Source organism: Lissotriton helveticus, chromosome 9 (assembly GCF_964261635.1).
Source record: "Lissotriton helveticus chromosome 9, aLisHel1.1, whole genome shotgun sequence".
NCBI classification, from domain to species: Eukaryota; Metazoa; Chordata; class Amphibia; order Caudata; family Salamandridae; genus Lissotriton; species Lissotriton helveticus.
Window position 1 is genome coordinate 1,076,249,801 of NC_136070.1, and position 19,133 is coordinate 1,076,268,933.

At 43.6% G+C, this 19,133-nt stretch overlaps 2 protein-coding genes across 3 annotated transcripts in view; one reads left to right on the forward strand and one right to left on the reverse strand.

The window, feature by feature from the left end:
• TWF2 (twinfilin actin binding protein 2) overlaps positions 1-12,626 on the reverse strand; it is a 266,779-nt gene extending 254,153 nt beyond the window's left edge. Inside the window, exon 1 of one of the 2 annotated variants that reach the window (XM_078661460.1) lies at positions 12,480-12,626. In XM_078661460.1, coding sequence (XP_078517586.1) covers positions 12,480-12,504 — 25 coding nt within the window. In that variant the 5' untranslated portion in view covers positions 12,505-12,626. The remainder of the gene's footprint in view (positions 1-12,479) is intronic. The other variant, XM_078661461.1, reaches the window with a different exon arrangement.
• Positions 12,627-12,732: 106 nt separating this feature from the next.
• PPM1M (protein phosphatase, Mg2+/Mn2+ dependent 1M) overlaps positions 12,733-19,133 on the forward strand; it is a 242,076-nt gene continuing 235,675 nt past the window's right edge. Inside the window, exon 1 of the mRNA XM_078661457.1 lies at positions 12,733-12,766. Within this exon, the coding sequence (XP_078517583.1) occupies positions 12,741-12,766 (26 nt within the window). The 5' untranslated portion in view covers positions 12,733-12,740. The remainder of the gene's footprint in view (positions 12,767-19,133) is intronic.

The window sequence follows — 19,133 nt, forward strand, 5'->3', positions numbered from 1 at the left end:
CCAGCTGGATGACTCACGTGTCCACCACAGAGACTGATTTTGTGTTTCCCTGTGTTGGTGTACCGCTGATACGGTTTTGGTTCCGGAGTGGCATGCTACTCCTTGGGAAGTGCATTTGATCCTTCATCCGGGGTATCCAGCGCTATATAAATGTAAACCCCTCCCTCTTCTATCCCTCCACTATCCTTTTCAACCCAAATAACAGACTTATGTCCGCTCAAATTAATTTCATATTTCCCTATACTAATTTACCACTAATCCTTTTTGGGTTCCAGAATAGCATGGTACTCACCGAAAAGGGCTTCGATGCCTCATCAAGGGTAGTGAGCGCTATACAAATGAAATTACAATAGTACAATTGGCAGGAGTTTGAATCAGCACAAATGAACAGCCCAGAGAATACTAGCCATCCCCACTTATTTTGTCCAATAGTAGTAAATAAGCACTTAGAAACAGAATCCGATGCTCTGTACATTAGGAATAAACTAATCTTAAACACTGCATTCACTTTACTACTAAAGTACTCGTTTTTTTAACGGTTCGGTGGATGATGCAAGAACACACTATTCACAGCAACATCAAGTACAAGCTGCAGCCTGCTTGGCCAGTGCAAAGGGACGAAGTAATCTGCTGCAAGACCAGACCTGTTTAAGTAGCGAAGAGTGACTCAGCCGGGCGTGTTCTTCCCAAACAGATAAATGACCGTACTGCATACGGGGACATTAAAGCTGCAAGGCGGGCTGGCCTCTTATCAAGAGCCCTTCCCTCGCCCCGTTCCCCCAGGTATTACCACACAACCTACACGATTAAATACAATCATCGGGTCCCCCGGGCCTCTTTTTCCTGTGCAGTGGTTAGCAGTTTCCTCAAGGCATGACCAGCGGAAGCCCACAAGCCAGGACTGAAATCTGCAGTGGGAATATATTTGAAGCCGCAGCAAAAGACATCCTGCAGTAGGTGTAACTGGCACTCGTGCAAACATCATTACATTCGTTCACTGTGGACAAGTTTGGAAGGAGTATAATATACACGAAGAGTACCAAATTTCCTACAGTATTTGGTGCTGCTATAGCCAGATTTCTACTGCAGTTACCATTTCCTCAATATATCTAGAGGTTAACTTACTATATAGATGTAAACGTTTCTGCTCCTGTTGAGTAGGCCTCACTATTCAGGTAAGGGGGGTGTGCTTCTGATTTCATCAACATTTAGGGATAGGCCTAGCTTTCAATGAAATCCAGATAACAGAAGATGTTATTATCTAATGTAGCACTAATACTATAGCGGTCTCACTGGGTACAACAGCGCACTCACGACCTGGTTCAATGTATACTACAGAGATAACTCTTGTTGTGTAAGCCAAGCATAGAGCCCAAAGATTAACTGAGGGTCAGGATAGTCTCTGACATATCTACATAGGAAAGAATCACACCTACAAAACTGGCTGTGTGCCATACTCTAAAAATCTTCAAGTTTTGCCACTGGCACAAAAGGGAAAGCATAACTATTAACAACTATGTTCCTCCTGAAAGCCAGACAAATATAAATGCTATAACAGGAGGCACAGGCACAGACCACCGACACACACCCCCAATTTCATTATTCAGTCCTACTAGTTTACACTGGTACCTAAGAGGTTACAGTACTTCTCTTCATCATCTCCCATGTAGTAGAGCTCAGAAGTACCCTAAACCTACCTTTGGGTTTGCAGTTCAGTAACTAGTGAGGTGGCAATTATACAGTGGAAGCAGTTGTGAATGTCCCTCTGAGTCCCATCTACATTCCTGCTTGTGCCTAAAAACCCTATCAGGGCAGCTGTGGGGGACGTGATGGTGGCTGGGGGGCGTAAGGCCACCTTGCCACCTCAGCAGACAACTATCAAGGTATCTACTGCAAGGCGATCTGTCTCCATCATGGCACCTATGCTGGGCATGGCATGAAGGGGCCGCAGTACGCACAAGCACTGTAATCCGGCCCAGCCCTCGATTACAATGAGGTTCCATACACTCCAGTGCACACAGCCAGCCAAATGACCAGTGACGTCATTGTTAATCCATTCTGGCATCCATAACATTAACAACGCTTGCATTAACATTCCTTCTAGAAGAATTTGCAAGATCAGGATCCTGCAGAGCCTCTACAGGTTGCTTGCCTCATATTCCGCTGAACAGTGCACTTACAGCAATCACACTTCCCTCTGTGCACGCACACACACACACATATACGAGAAGGTAGACTAATCACAGAAACACAAACATATATGCATTCCTAAAAATCAGACTGTAGCTAATGAAAGATTATGTGGCCCGTGCATATTCTTTTAGCGCTTGCAGCAGCTATGAGACTCTTGCAGCACTGCACGCAGGGAGGATACGATCAAGAAGTCAGCCATGACTTTCGTGTCATATTTTAAAATGTGCTAATACATTGCATAACAAAAGTAAGCTTCGTCTGCATTCACTTACGAGCTAGTAGCCCACTCTCGCTTACTGCCCAGGGCTGGTGGGTATCCTGATCCTTAAACTCCTGCTATGCTTCTGGAAGGGATGCAGACGGTTGTGCAATTCCTCTTGCACAAGGATGTCGCAATGATATGATCAGTACAACCATCACGAGACCTCAGTCCATGAGTAAATCAGCCACTCCATTACTTTTAGGGATTGGATTGCGATCCAAACTCTGCAGTCTGATACACAGTGTCATTAAAGCTCAGCTTTTCTCATGATCATAACAAAAGAGGCAACCAAAAGCAAAAGCATATTTCCTTTTAAAGTACCAGGCCAAATGTTCCTGCTGTCCAACTGTAGTGACATCATGATTACTCCCCTACAGGGCAGCGACACTGGTCACCTAAAAAAAACCTTTGGAATGGTCTGATGTCACTGACCCATACGTGCAGGCACAGTCATTCTCCATTAATGCTCAGGTCTGTGAAAGGTCAAACCCTGATGATGATAATAATAATGATTAAAAAAAATCATGCATTCTCAGTTTAATTTTCAGGTCTGAAAGGCCATAGCCAGATAATTCAAAATCATGCTTGCCCCGTTTTTTAAGCTTTAGTACAGTAGCGCTTGTATTTACAACACAATAGTTTGCCTATCTTTGCAGTCTCTCTCTAGATCCAGTTAGAATTTGGATTACTGTTCTAGATCAAGGTATGCATGCTCTTGCGTTGTAATGTGTGAAATAAATCACTAAAACCATACAGGGTTACAGTTCAAATCACTCAATGGAGTGCGGCATAGTACACTGCAATTTAACACCGTTCACCTCCAATGGGAAACCATGTCCACACAGAGGAAGGTCTTGCACACGAAGAGACCAAATGATACGGCGTGCACCACTGCGGGACCACAGAAGAAGCAGTTTTAACGCCGCTATGGATATGGAGCAGGTAGAGCAAACAATACGGCGTACACCACTGCAGGACCACAGAAGAAGCAATTTTAACGTCACTATGGATATGGAGCAGGTAGAGCAAACAATACGGCGTACATCACTGCAGGACCACAGAATAAGCAATTTTAACGTCACTATGGATATGGAGCAGGTAGAGCAAACAATACGGCGTACACCACTGCGTGACAACTAAAGAAGCAGTTTTAACGTCACTATAGATATGGAGCAGGTAGAGCAAACAATACGGCGTACACCACTGCAGGACCCCAGAAGAAGCAGTTTTAACGTCACTATGGATATTATGGATATGCAGCAGATAGAGAACAGCAACATCTTTACTGATGAGAATTAAAAATATATATATATGCAGCAAAACCTTTGGACATGGACTTTAAAAGGATAGATAAATGGTTTATGAAAAGTACAGATTGCACAATATTGTAACCGTCATATATTTAGGAAGGTTATGTCATGGGATAAAATATATAGCTTATGGGATTGCCCAGACGAATGGACATAGGTGTTAAAATGCACTGGGCTAAAGTGAGGGTAACACCAGTTAAATTAATATTGATAATATTGAGGGGGTAGCAAATGATGGAGCAACCTGAACACAAAAACATAAGGAATCTTATTGGCCAGGACAAGGATTAAGACAGCTGAAACCGAGATGAGCTGATAATGTTTCATGTTAACAATTCATTACCCCATCTAATGTTTACTCAGACTAGAAAACAACAGTTATAACCTACAGCGTAAAGAAGCCCAAGAGCAACCCAGGTCCAAAGCTTCAGAGGCCCTCTTACCATGCAAGTGCAGCTGCAGCCGTGGTTTACCATCTGATGCCAGTGCAGAAATGCCCATGCATCAATTAAAAGGGTTTGCAACATGCTAGGTTTCAAAGGGGTGGTTGACAACGCAGTTATCCCAAACCTTATGTTATCAACAGAAAAATATATTTTAGAAGCACTACTAAGAGAGGAGCTGTGGTTCCTCTCAAATGTTGAGTATCTCAAGTACAGATTTGGATGTACCAGAGGCTATATTCTGCCCATCTCTAAAACAGTGCTTGTCCTGCACTTGCTGCCTTATGAGAACACAACAGGACTGAGTTGGTTATGGTAACAAGCAACTGATCAAGGCGATAGGTCTTGTCTGTTTATTATGAAAAAATACTGCAAAGACAGTAGGCTTGACTTCTGTATTGTGAAAAACCTGTTAAACCCAAAAACACTTTAGGGTGGACTGCCATTGCACTGTGTTAAACCTTGTAGACAGGTATTTTATTACAGGGAATCTGTTCTAATCCTAGTCAGGCGCGTTTGAAATGGGTTGCACTTTGTTTTCCCAGCTGTAATGTTGTACATTTTTGTAACTGTACAACTGTGCCCGATTGTTGCCAGCTTATTTTCAATACAAAAGACCTCAGTTGGTTATGGCAACAAGTCATTGTATAGGTGTGATTGGTTCACTGGAAAAAGTTATGTCAGATATCATAGATCAGATATCATAGATCATATCCATTTCTTATGAAATATTACGACACAGAGTAGGCCTGGCTTATTGTGAAATGCATTTGTTAAAGCCAATAGGCATTTAAGGGTGGATTCTTACACTGTGTTGTAGGTGTCCATCATCGTGTTGCGTTTGCTATGTTCGCCCTAAGTGGCCATGGGTATGCCCAGACGTTGGTCCCTTGCTCGCTGTGCCACTGGATTCCAGCTAGCCTGGCTGATGAAGTGATACCCGGAAACCAGTCCCAGGATGCTGGTTTCCGGTCCAGGAAGGACATGGCCTGGCAGTTCAGGCTGAACTGTTCCCATGAGGGACAGGGTCAAGACTGATTTGCATATGGCTGAGTCCTAACTGGGGTGGCGTAGTGAGCAAAAGAACGATGGATTAAACCCAGATCTGTTGACTGGGGGCGAGTGGTTGAAAAGCTTCAGCACTCCGTCCATCATCTTGTTGTGTTTGGTAGGTTGTGTAATGGCATATTGTCACACAGAAGCTTAAAGATTAACTTAGTCAGCAAGTGTTTGGGTGTTGTTAGCTCCTTGGAGAAACTCAGTGTATATTGTTAGACCTTCTTAAGAGGTGTTGAATATTGTTTTTTCAGGGTACATTTTATATGTATTTGTAATTTTTCTGCTTGTCTGATGGCTGCCTTGTCAGGAAGCTTATGTTCAACACAGTAGACAGGAGATGGCGATGCAGACAGGTCCACGAGAAGGTTATAGTCCTCTGCAATTCATTTAGGAAAATTATGTCAGATGCCTGTGGATTGATATGTTTAATGTGAAAAGTTATGACAAAGACAGCAGGTCTGACCTACTGATTGTGAACAGCTGATGTTAAAGCAAATAGGCCAGTAAGGGTGGATAGTGATTACACAAGGTTCAAGACTGTAGAAAGGTATCGCGTTGTATGGAATCTCAAACATTAGAGTGGTAGTCCAGGCATTCAGAGTTGGTTACCCCCTGAGACCAACCCTGTGGTAGATCTGGAGTTTGAGGTTCCTCGTTATGATAATTTAGGAGGGGCTGTATATTATTGCTTTTGTCAGAAGTCATTTGTAATGTTATGCTTGTATACATATGGTTGCTTTGTGGTAAAGCTTGTGCTAAATGAGTGGACTTGCAATAATCAGTCCTTTAATTCTCCATGTTATTCCTTTTATAGGCCGCCTATTATTTCTTTCCTTTTCTTATTTATATTTATTGGGTGTACTACAGCTCCAAAGTCAGTCGCACCAGGTCACTCACGTTCCACTCAATTCATCTGCAGTATGTTGCATCATGCATGACAACTAATTCCAAAATGGGTGGCCACCTTGAAATGGTATTGTCAACAGTGTCACACACCAAGGTCGGGCAAGTCTACGGTTCACACCCTCAGATCCCAGAAAAGTGATCTCCTAATCCTGGATTATCCACCACTTATTTTTCTCTATGGACACATTATGTTTATGGGATGGAGAGGCATCACCCACGTTATTGAGGCATGCTTCAGCAATGGCCAGTACCCCCCCCCCCCCCCGCCAGGTTAAGATGACACGAACCTGATGGTCTCAATCTTAACCCAAAAAACTAATTGGGAAAGAAACCTCAGAATAAAGTATGTCCTGGTGAAAGCAGAGAACCAGTTCTAAATAGATTAAAACTGCCCCTGGGCATACCCAGGTTATCTCCTTTATTAATTGTATTGCACAGGGTAGGATAACAACTAGTTAAACTTTAAACAATACACTACCAATGCACGGCGGTCACCTGTTGATATGCTTAATTTTATTTTTGTATTGTAAACATATACCCACCAAGTTTAGGTGGCGGCATGTTTTCTTTTTTTCTACTGTTATTCTTATTTAGCTTCCGTGAGTTTGTGGAGTAAGGGTGTCTGTTTTATTGAAGATAGGTAAGTGAATGCAAGAATGAGTCAATGGGGGGGATGTGTGTGTGTTACTGTAAGGATGAATGACCGAGTGGATGTATGTTGGCTTACTGAGTGCCTAAACTCATCAGTGACTGAAGGGCACTTTCAGTTGTAAGACAGATCAATTGGCATTGTGAACATTTATTATCAAGGTTTCAATTACCAACTGAAATCTATCTTACTTTAGCAATTTAAGATATTTTATTGATGGCACTGCTCCATGCGACAGATAACCACCCAACAGAAACAAATTTGCCGGACAGTCTGACTCCTTTAACACAGCGTATCCACGAAGAACTTCCACAAATCATGCATATGTGCAGAAGGGAACTATGTTTGGAGCATGTCTTCAAACCTAATCCAACTAACTAACCTCTCCCAGATGGGTCTAACCACATCCAATACCCTGCCAAAAATTCACCTCCAAATGGATGCATCTGAGCTAATGTAAATCAAAGTGCTTAGTGGCCTTGGGGTATAAGGGGTATAACGTTCTATGCAAATGCTCCTATACAAAATAATACAGCACGAATATAATATATAGCCACCATTTGTTTTGCTTCCAATAGTACTACTGAGAAATAACTAAAACAAATACAACTGAACACAAACATATGGCATAAATCCAACACAGCACAGACACGAAATATACAACTATCATGCTAATCCCAACTGCACTTGCCATCAAGCTGTACTCCACCAAATATACCTTTGTCAGAACGTCTCTCCTACATCCAACACAGTACAGATATGCCATATAAAAGGATATGCCACTGACTTCAGTAGCATTGGCCAACTACATAAACTAAACCCACGCAGCTGAAAACACTAGATAAACCAATTCAAGCATTTCCAACACAGGATATGTGTCATACTGCAAGCTGTGGCAATGCTTTCAGGACACAAATGAAACTACATCATAAACTTAACAGAACACATTTGACAGAACACAACACACTCATAAGCACAGTTCAAACACGCCACACAGCCAATAATAAGCAGGCAGAGAACTCGAACTGCACTGGTCACCTTAACACACTCCCACACCATACGGACCCATTTCCAAGAATAAGACTGTCATGCAACCATTCAACAGGACAACTTACAGTACTTCTACAATTAAACCATATTTTCAGCCTCTACAGCACAGAATGGATCAACACAAGCTTTATAATGGGCAGCCACACAATATCTAGAACATACGATCATACAAGTCCAAAGCTCATCACCAGGAAAATTCCTATGCACATGGAAACTCAAGTACCAGCTAGCCCACAGCTACAAAGACATACTACAGCACAGTACGTAATGAAAAGATTTGCCAAACTGAATGTCAAATTGTGAAGAATTGGGAGCTGCTGAGAAGATAATGGCAAGTAACGGTTGTATGTGATTTAATACAAAAAACTATTTCATGGAGAGCCATTTCTGAGAAACCATTTCACCTAAACTGCTCAATGGAAATTTTCAGAATGAATGCCATTTACCATTTCATAGAAACCAATTCACAGTCTGTCTTTTTGTTTGAAATTAGCCTTTGCATGTTTATTGTTTCAGTTATAAATCAAATGGTTGCAGATCTTACTTTCAGTAACAGTTTTGTTTGAGTCACTATTTCAGTGCTTTACTTCAGGGGGACATTATTTCAGATTCATATATTTTACATTATTAAAAAATTACTTTGGATGATTATAATTCATCGACCCCTCACCACATCTAAACTCCAACCATTCCCGGCCCTTCACAGCTCCTAAAGACCATCAATCTAGGTCCCCTAAAAAACAATCACCACACCTAAACTCTACCCAGCCCAGAACCCTAAAAGTCTTTCCCACCCCTAAACTCCACCGATCCCAGAAACCTATAAACCCTTTGCTACAACTAAATTACATCCATCTCTGACCCCCAAAACCACACCCATCCCTGAACCCTAAACACTCATTCTACGTGTGTACTCAATCCATACCTGAACCGTAAAACTCCCTCACAATCCCTAAACCATACAAACCCATGTTTATGCCTAAATCCCACCCACCCCCCACTCCTTAAAAGCCCTCACCACAGCCAAACTCCAACTATCCCTAAACCCTAAAAACCTCCCCCATCCCCAAACTCTACCCATCCTTGAACCCTTAAAATCCTTTCTACATCGAAACTCTCCTCATCCTTGAAGCTTTAAAACCCCTCACCACAATATCTCCACCCAATCCTGGACTCTAAAAACTCTTCACCATCCCTAACCTCTACCCATCATTGAACCCATAAAATCCCTCACCAGTCCTAAACTCCAGCCATGAAACTGAGTATCCTTCAACTCCCCTATACTTCACCCATCACTTAACCCTAAAAACACCACAGACCCCTAAACTTCACTCATCCATGAACCCTAAAAAACCCTCACCACCCCGTAACTCCACTCATTCCTGCTACTTTAAAAAAAATCACAACTCCTAGACTCCACCCATTTATGAACCCTAACAAAACACTCACTGCTTGAATTTCACCCATTCCTGACCCCTAAAAACTCCTGAGCACCCAGGAACCCCTCACTAGTCCTAAACATCACCTGTCTTTATTATCATTTTAGATTTTTCCTTAAAATGATCTTTCCTTAAAATTGGTTTTCCATTATTTGCTTTCCTCCAATGTGGTTTCTCAGTTTTCGTTTTTCCATGAATTCATATACATAAAGCAGGTAATGCCAATACAGGTAGATAAATGTGGCAGTGTAAACTGATTTCATGGTCTCTGGCTAAATGGTGAGGAACAAATGTATTAGAAGTGAATCAAGCAGACTAGATATGGGTGCCATAGACGAGACAGATATTTCCATCGTTAAGCAGTGTTGATGCATAAGCGGAAGATTTTAGAGAGATAAATAATCTGTTTTTCAAAACATTTATATGTAGTCGTCACAGATGGTACCATAATAGGGAAGACCAAAGGTGGAGCTATCACTAATGTATAGAGGGTAAGCTAATATATTTGCAATAACAATTATTTTACCTCGTTTAACAACTGTTCTAATCTTCAAGTACTTTCCAACTACAAGCACCACCAATACCAGTTCACATTCTACTGTAAGTGATACTATGCCAATGTAGCTTTACCACGTTTTGAAAAACACAGATATTTGTAAATATCACAGAAGGCTTTAATTGGTTCAAATCTTCTGGTGCTCTGCTCAATTTGTGTACACTATTCATCGCCAGAGATTGGGAACATATGATGGCAAAGTGTGTCACATATGTAATCATGTGACAAAGAATATGTAAGATTGTGTGTTTTAGGTAACAGGTAGGAATGTGGCTATACAAGCCACTGCCACTCGTCAAAAGTTGCTTGCAGCCTGAAACCGGTTCAAACTGTAGAAAATTGAAATGAAATGACACAAAGCCACACAAATTGGCATTATTTCTTCCGCATTCATCCTAATCTCATTCAGATCAATCACTTGTCACACATTTTTTGATCTCATCTTTCTTTATCATCAACATCCTCTCACGTGCCTTTCTTCCCTCTGCATTCCCTTGGACACATTGTTCCTTACCCACTCCTCCACCAACTCCTCGCCTTTTCACTACCTCCCCTGTTTATCAACTGCTAGCGAATGGCAACATGCAAACTGACAGTCAGCATGTCCTGTTTTTTTCAGCTAACACAATTTTGCATTTTAGGATTTCTTACCCAATACTATCCAAGTTAAAAGTGAAACTACAAATCCAGGACCGGTGATTGTCTCATATTAGGCTAAGGAGATGCTTATGTATATTTATTGTAACACTGCATTGACAATTTGAAGGCAGTCCAGACAGAGTCTAGACCTTTTGGCAATGTCCTACTTTATTCCAGACGTACACGCCTATTAACAACACTTGTACCTAGCCGAAATTTTAGAACCAGGGTAAGTCTCTTTCACCATATGGTCTTTATTCTCCCCTATGTCATCCAATACCAATAATATATGTGAAGCCGTTCTGGGAGGAAATTCTCGAAGGTCATGGAAATACCTCATTATGAGACCTAGAAAGGACAAGAGTCTTTGGAATCGAAGATGTACATGGAAAAGTGAGAACAGCAGGGAAAGCAAAGGCAAGGCAATTTGCTCTTATACCGTCAGGGCAGCAATCTATCAAAAAATTGTCTCTCACATACGCATGTACAGGGTGCCCGTCTAGATGGAGTCTGCGCTACCACTCAACTAGGGCTCGCCTGCCTTTGGGAGCATTCGAGGGGATTTGAAGCCATGCTCAAAATTCTTGCTTCCTTAAACGTAGCTGGAATAGGTGAAATCTGGGCCTTTTAAACTGTAGTTTCTACTCATGCTGCCAGACTTGAATGCTCTTCCACAGACTGTCTCCTAGATGGGACGTATTCGTTCGTAATAGACAATGTTTTTGCCTTTCAAAATGAATACAATGGTCCACGGCTACTGTTTATGTAGCCAATTACCATTTACCCTTTGGGTATCACTTTTTATATTCAACAACTTCTTACTTGCTCGTATCGCTGCTTGGAATACTGGGCTTTTTCTGATTTACCTCCTCCCATTTTGGTGTACGGGCACACAGCATCAAGCTGACCCTGTAGCTAGCTTGTTAACCGATATAGTAATTATAATTTCACCTTCACCCATCACATCACCAGGCGCATCCTGTAACAGGTGGTCATCACGTACGACATAAAAACACTTTCCATATAGGCTCAAAACAAAAACACAACCTCCCAACCACACCCTCCACTAGGCTGTAGCTAGCTATCCATGCTTGTAGCGCTTCAGTGCGCTACATAGGAGTGTTAAGTGCTATACAAATGTTAGAACACAGTAAATGTAAATGTACAGGAATTTATATAGCGCAAATCACCAAGCGGTTTCTAAGCGCTTGCTTAGGGAACCCGTCCTGGTATTCCCCTGTGAGATAACCCCGGCAGGGTATCCACAAGGTGAAAGCCAGACATCCCGCCGCGAGGGGCCGTTGTGGAGATTAAGCAAGCTATTGCCCAGAGTCGCAGAGTGTGAACCCGTGAATCGAGTAGGCACTGGAGCGAGAATTGTCGAGTCCATGGACATTTTAGGACTCCAGACCCCGCTGAGCCGGGAATTGAACCCTGGTCCCGGGCTGACCTCTGCTTCCAGGTCTGCCTCCTCTAACCAGTGAGCCACGCTGATACCTAGGCGTATAGCACTCACGCCCCCTTCCTCGCATCTTGTTTTGTTCCTGCCTTGTCTATTGTGCCACTGCCTACCTTTTCCTATATAGTCGTTTTTCGTCACTCCTTCCCACGTCGCATACTTGTACATCTTTCCTGGTCCATTTCCCATGCATTTCCAAATCACTCCACCCTCTTGCACTTTAACGTCTATCCAATATCCCTGCAGTCATTTTTCTCCTCGTTGCATTTCGCTCTTCCTCCTGTTCCCGCAATCCCTTTCTTCATTCACCCTTTCCCTGCTCTCTTTTCTCCCAACATTCCATTTCGATAATTCTTTTCTCTAGTCCACACCCTTCTCCTTTCCAGCTCCACCGGCATCCATCCCTTCATATAATGTCCTCTATTCCTTCAACCCCACGCCTCCCAGTAGCCCACGATCCCTCCATCACTTCGCCGCTTCCCGCAGGTTTGTGAACCACCCCCACTACTCTTACCGTGGATACCGGTCTGATGCGCCATGTCTGGAATTTGCAGCTGGGTCACAGGTCATCGGGGTGCGGCTACTTCGTCCCTTCTTCCGGGTCCTGACGTCAAGAGGTAGGCGTGCCCACCACAGGGAAAAACTTCCGAAAAAGGCGAGACGAATATGGGGCGGGGCTTGCTTAAGCCATAGAGAGCACTTCCAGCGTAGAGAGAATCGACTGAAAAAAAAGCATAGACATAATAAAATATGGGGTTCCTGTAATGGTATAAAGATGGCCGCCTTTCAGGAGCGGCAGAGGTACATGTATTTTAGGGAAGGCTTGAAGGGAAAAAAGCGAAAAAATGGAAAGACAAATGCTAGGAAACTCTCTTTGTGGTGGTGATAATTAAAAGCAGTGATTTTTAGTTCAAACAATTGTTTTGGTCACCTAAGATAGAAAATAACAAAATATTGTATTGCAAAGTTATATATGCATGAGACTAACAGGCGTTAATTCTTGAGTGAACTAACTTGATTTAAAGCATTTGCTTAGGCTACGTTCTCGTTTTATTGGAATTTGGAAGGGAAGTTGAGGTGATAGGGAACACCAAAGTCTGGATTAAAGAAACGCCCTCACAATTTAACTTGTGTAATTTTTGTAATTTGTGCGTAAACGGAAAATATATAAATTAAAATGCCTAACCTGACATTCAGCACTTTGCTAGTGAGCACTGAACTTGCGAAAGTGACGAAACTCATAAACATGCTATTGCTTTTGCTAACCATATAAACGAATTATCCTATTGCTCGTACTCATTTATGAATGAGCGCCGAAGGAATGGTGGCCTAAATATACTACTGCTGGAATTGGGGGAACAGGTACTCGGGAAACTCATAAAATGGGCACAAATGTGTGGCAGAGAAAAAGGGGTGGAGTCCCAAGGGGCGGGGCTTGAAAAGCAGATTTTTACTGTCAATTTATATATTTATTTTAGGAAACAAATGCTGCAAAAAATGGTTAACGAAGAAAAATATCATGGCAAGCCTTTTCTAGCTTAGTTAATTAGTTACAAAGTGGCAGTATTTTAAAATCTTACACAGTTAAGACATCTGCAGAGATCTTTGGGTGCCCAGTCATTTTGAGGGGATTATAGTAACAGTAAGATACGTCTGGTGGTTACTGCAGGTATGGGAGAGGTATGTGTTTTGTCCAATCAAAATTTTCACTCCTATAGTAGCAAAGAGGGTTAATGTGCCTGTTGCAAATCACATCGTGTAACATACAGCGCACAGATTTGTATTTCATGTAAATAGGTAAGTGGACTACTGACTTTGGCATTGAGGTCAATTTGTTGCTTCCAGTTCATCAATTGCAATCCTTCTAATATAGCACAGTGTTCTATTTACCGGCATCAAGGAGCTGCATGAAAACTGTAAGCCATGGGTTTAGATGCTTTATTGATTTTTTTGTCAATCTTGTTTTTCAAAAATTGCAAAGAATGGCTCCTCTGGGGATTAATAACGTCTTGATTGTGCAGACCATCCCAATCACTGCATTGCGTTTTATATCCTGACTTTGTGTTTCTCCTGACTGTTCACTCATAACATACAATGTCTATAAGTATGGATGATATGTCAAATTCCTTCACCTTGAAATAGTCCTTGTGTTAAGTAGCATTTCCTGTACATTAATATACACACTTGTATGCGTTTATTGTGCCTGTGTGTGTGATGTGAAGCGCTTTGACACCATACACTGGAATAAGTAGCGCTATAAAACAACTAAGTAAAATAGTAGGTGGTGCAATTTAAACCATTATTAGTGTAATTACTGATACACACTGATAAGTCTTACATTCTTACAATGCATGCACATTTCTTACATGGGAGGGTTGTGTGAAAAGCAGCGAGTCTCCTAAGACCCCCAATGCTGCCCGGCGCAGGGTCACCTTTAATTCACCTTGGATTAGCTATCAAAATAATGAGGCAGGCGCTGGCACAGGAAGACAAGAAAAAGGTTTATTTCTCATGAGGAGACCACGTCAACTGCAGACACTGGGATGTCTGAGGGAGGTGTTCTGCTGGCAACTGCTTTGGCTCTTCCTTTTATACAGGTTTGACACAATGCATTTGTTTAAGAAACATGGTTACACAAGCCCAACATTAATTCTCCTCCCACCCAGGTCAAAACAGACAATCTTATCTTGCAGCTGGACCTTGCTTCAGGGTCTAAAACATGTGAGACCGGCCAGATCTAAGAGTCCGTTCTGTTGATAAAAACAGGTCCCATTGTTGGTGAAAACAAGTCTTGCTGTTTGTAGTGCAATAAATCATGTTTGCAAGGGTCATTTTAGTGTCTGGGACCGGTTTGAGTAACTAGGTGCGGTGAGGGGAAGATTGTTCCAAGGCTTGCCTGTAAACAGAGATGAAAGGAAAAACGAGTTTGTGGCAGCAAGTGGCACTGAGGTTTGTCGTGACAATAGGGTTTATAGCCCCCAGCACAGATATCAGTTTGGTCAGAGAGTCAGAAGGATGCTAGCAAGGACAGGGTGAGGCAAAGGTGACCAGCAGAGTACAAAATGGCTGTGATGGCTACAATGGCTGTAGCTTACGTGCACATAGAAATTCTCACTAAACAAGATGGCGCAGGCAATGTACACGATTGTCATTTTACTTTTAACAGTGGCCCCTTTGAACATAACTTAGCCAGCTTGTCAGTCTATTTCGATGTCCATAATGTCCTGTATCTCTTGATCATTCATTACTCTCATTTTTGTGAGCTGAGTGTCCATAGTTTTAGGCCGCAAGGTGGTTATGCGAAGAGAACACAAAGGTGGTATACAGTGTATACCCAAACAACAACCATATATTGTCAATACTGGAAACAAGAGAATCATTGATATTTTCCAACCCCACTCCTTCAAGATGCCCCAAAGCTAACTTACAATTCTCCAAGTCTCTGATCCTTGATGAATTTCTGAAGACAGTCTATGGAGATGTTCGATTGCTTCATAGACAGAAGGTGAATTATCTGGAATGTACACACAGCAGCTGGCACCGATGATGCGGCATGCTCCTCCACGGTCAGCTAGTACCACGTCCAGGACCATGCGGTTTTGTAGGGCAACCAGACGGACCGCTTGGAGCTCAGCAGTGTTGTTGGCGAGGATGCCAGCTGTGACGTTCAGGGTGATTTCTACCGCTTGAGACAGATGTCTGATGGCTTGGCTGTTTGCCATCAGACCCCATAGCGGGACGAGCCCTTTTGCTGCGTCGAGGAACTGTGATGCGGCAGAGTCTGCTTGATCAGTGTCTTTAGAACGCTTTTCTCGATGATGCTCTGCAGGGGCTGTGTAGGTTGGTGGCAAAACAAAGGTGATGTAGCACGTGCCCCCCCCAGTTTCTTGGGAGCCAGGTGTAGGCTCTGGTTCCACAGACAAAGTACATATTGGGTGATGCAACAAACACTGGAGGATTGGCAGTGTTCAAAGTCCTTACAATGTGTAGTATCTTGGTTGGTATGTTTTACATGTCTTCCACTGCTCCACCAGTGGAACACATGTAAAACATACCATACTACACAATTCTACAAGTGCTGTGACCCGCATTCTTAGTCCCACGGCCTTCAATGCATACAAGGCCAGAGACGTTCACCACAGATAGGGCCACAGTCATTGTTGCAGCAGTTCTTTTCTTCAGGTAGGAAGATGTGGCTCTGACCGGATTATTGAACACTTGTATTTCCACTCGTTCTTTGGAGGGGGCATTCATTGGGAATGTCGCATTGGAGGTGTGAGGGCAAAAGGGGGCGGCTGTTCTTCCTGTTTTGTTTAACCAGAACTCGTTGTAGAACTGAGCGATTGTCCCGTCAGAAGTGGCATTGTCTTTGTAACTTTCTTGTAGGAGCATCATCCAGGCAAGTCAAGATCCATGAACAGAAAAGGGTGAAGGGTTGGAAAGGATGGAATGTTCAGTGGCATGTGGTAACAGCCCACAGACCCAACAGTTAGTGGCATTGGTGGTAATATTGTGCTGGTGCAGCATCTGTATAAAATAATTATTCCAGAATTCTTTGTGTCGCTCTCGGAGATGCGGCGACAGTGATACCAGATAATGTTCTTTCTTGGTGGTTGGTTGCATGGTGGGTGACATTGTTCGGTATGCAGGAGCATTCTCTTCAATGATCCAGAATGTGACCATTAGTAGGAGACAGGTGAGAAATGCTGCTACGAGTGCAATTGTCTTTGCGCTATGCAGGTTGGCAGTCTTGGTGTATTTGCGGTTGCTCCTCAGGTGCTCAGTTTCTTTCATCATCTTCGAGGGGCTCAACGACTGTCAGGAACACAGACTTTTGTCTAGTGCTTTCCCTGGTAGCGTTGGTTGACTGTGCTACCGATCTGAGACCTTGACTCAGTTAGTGGTCTGGTCGTTGGAGCACCCTCCTTTCTTCGATCTTAGGTTGTACCCTTTCTTGGATGGCACCGTAGGATCAGGAAACTCGGACAGTTCGAGGGTGTCTTCTTGCGGGTAGCAACTCCGAGCTGGTTGGTGTTTTGCAAGTATTTCCTCTTGCACCTCCACCTCTTCACAGGTTGCCAGCGTTGGAGGGACTTTCTTACAGTGGTGCGCATGCAGACAATTTTGTTTTCCTTCCACTCGGTGGACAGTTCGGGTGGTGATCAAGACTTGGCAGGGGCCCATCCACCTAGGCTCCAGACTCTTCGTCCTTTGGAAATAATGGATGAGGAAGTGATCACCAGGTTTTATTTCATGTCCCGGGCCCCTGGATACGTCTGGCAAGGCTTGCTGCACCTGTTGGTGGATAATTGTTGCTCGTTTGTCAATTTATACAAATAATCTGACATTAATATGTTGGGGACATCGTTAATGGAGGTGGGTCTTGGTGCCGCCCAAAGGCTCATAGACCTGCCGAAGACCACTTCATACAGGGTCAGTCTGTGTTTGGTTGGGGTGGAGCGCATTGATAGCAATGCCAATGGGAGGGCGTCAGGCCATTTCAACCTGGTTGAACTATTTTGGCTAGTTTTAGTTTCAATGTTGCATTGTGTCTCTCTACCAGGCCCGCTGATTGGGGGTGGAAGACGGCATGGAACTTCTGTTTTACCCCCAACTCTTTCAGTATGTTCTGTATCACTTCGGCTATGAAGTGAGGGCTGTTGTCGCTCCATAAAATTCTACAAACGCCGTATCGGGGGAAGAATTATTTCAGCAATACTTTTGCAGTGGCTAAGGCGGTATTGTCGCGGGTGGGGTAGCCCCCCACCCATTTGCTAAAGGAGCACACATCCACCAGGACATATTTTAGACCATGTCATCTCTCTAGTTGGATGTAATCCATTTGAAAGACTTAAAATGGGTGGTCAGGGACTCCAAAACCTCCCCGTGGTACTACTGTCCCCTTCCCTGGGCTGTGTTGTAGGCAGACTATACATTGTTGTACTAGGCGCTTTGCAGATTCTGATATGTTGGAAAAACCAAAGATGATGATGGACGGAGCGTTGACAATACAACACTCACCCCCAGTCAACTGATCTGGGTTTAATCGATCACCGTTCTTTAGCTCACTCCGCCAACCCAGATCAGACATGGCCATATGCAAATTAGTCTGACCCTGTGCCTCATGGGAACAGTCCAGCCCGGACTGCCAAGCCATGTCTTCCCTGGACCGGAATCAAGCTTCCCAGGACCGGTTTCTGGCATTACAGCCGTCTTCAGCCGGGCTTGCTTGACTCCAGTGGCAAAGTGAGCAAGGGACTCACGTCTGAGCATACCCTGCCAACTTAGGAAGAACAAAGAAAAACCAAAGGTGATGATGGACGGAGCATTGACAATACAAACACTCACCCCCAGTCAACTGATCTGGGTTTAATCTATCACCGTTCTATAGCTCACTCGGCCACCCCAGTTCAGACATGGCCATATGCAAATTAGTCTGACCCTGTGCCTCATGGGAACAGTCCAGCCCGAACTGCCAAGCCATGTCTTCCCTGGACCGGATTCTGTTATCTTGACTTTATGCCATACTCTGGTGATTAGTTCAATCATGGGGGGTGGAGCCTATGTGTGCTGGTAAATGTGCCATGGTCAATATGGGGATTAGATAGGCATTGGGTAACAGCCATTTCTTCCCGTCTTTAGTTCTCCAGCAATTTTCCTCATCTTTTAGTCCCACCCTTTCCCACTCGGTCAATTCGTCTTGTGTGCCTGTCGTATGTATGTCCCTTACAGTGGTCCTAGCGTCAGTCCATTGTTCAGCTTGTGACCTGGTCACATACATTTGTGTCGTAGTTCTGTCTTCTGCCGTGGCTCGGGTAGTAACGGCTGCTAGCGCATTTCCCTGTCCAATGAGATCCGTCACTTTCCTATGCGCTTGGCATTTTATCACTGCTAACTTCTTGGGGAGGAGGTCTGCTTCCGTCAAGGCGGAGACTAAATCTCCATGCAGGATGGGTGTACCGTGGAAGTCAGGAACCCTCTTTCTTTCTTTCCATAAAATCCCAAAATGGTGAACCACCCCGAAGGCGTACTGGCTGTCGGGGTATATGTTAACTGTCTTGTCAGTCGCTAAGATGCACGCTCGTGTGAGGGCAATGAGTTCTGCAGCCTGGGCTGAACGTTGGGGAATACAGGCTGTTTCCAGAATGGTTCGGGCTGTGGGGACAGC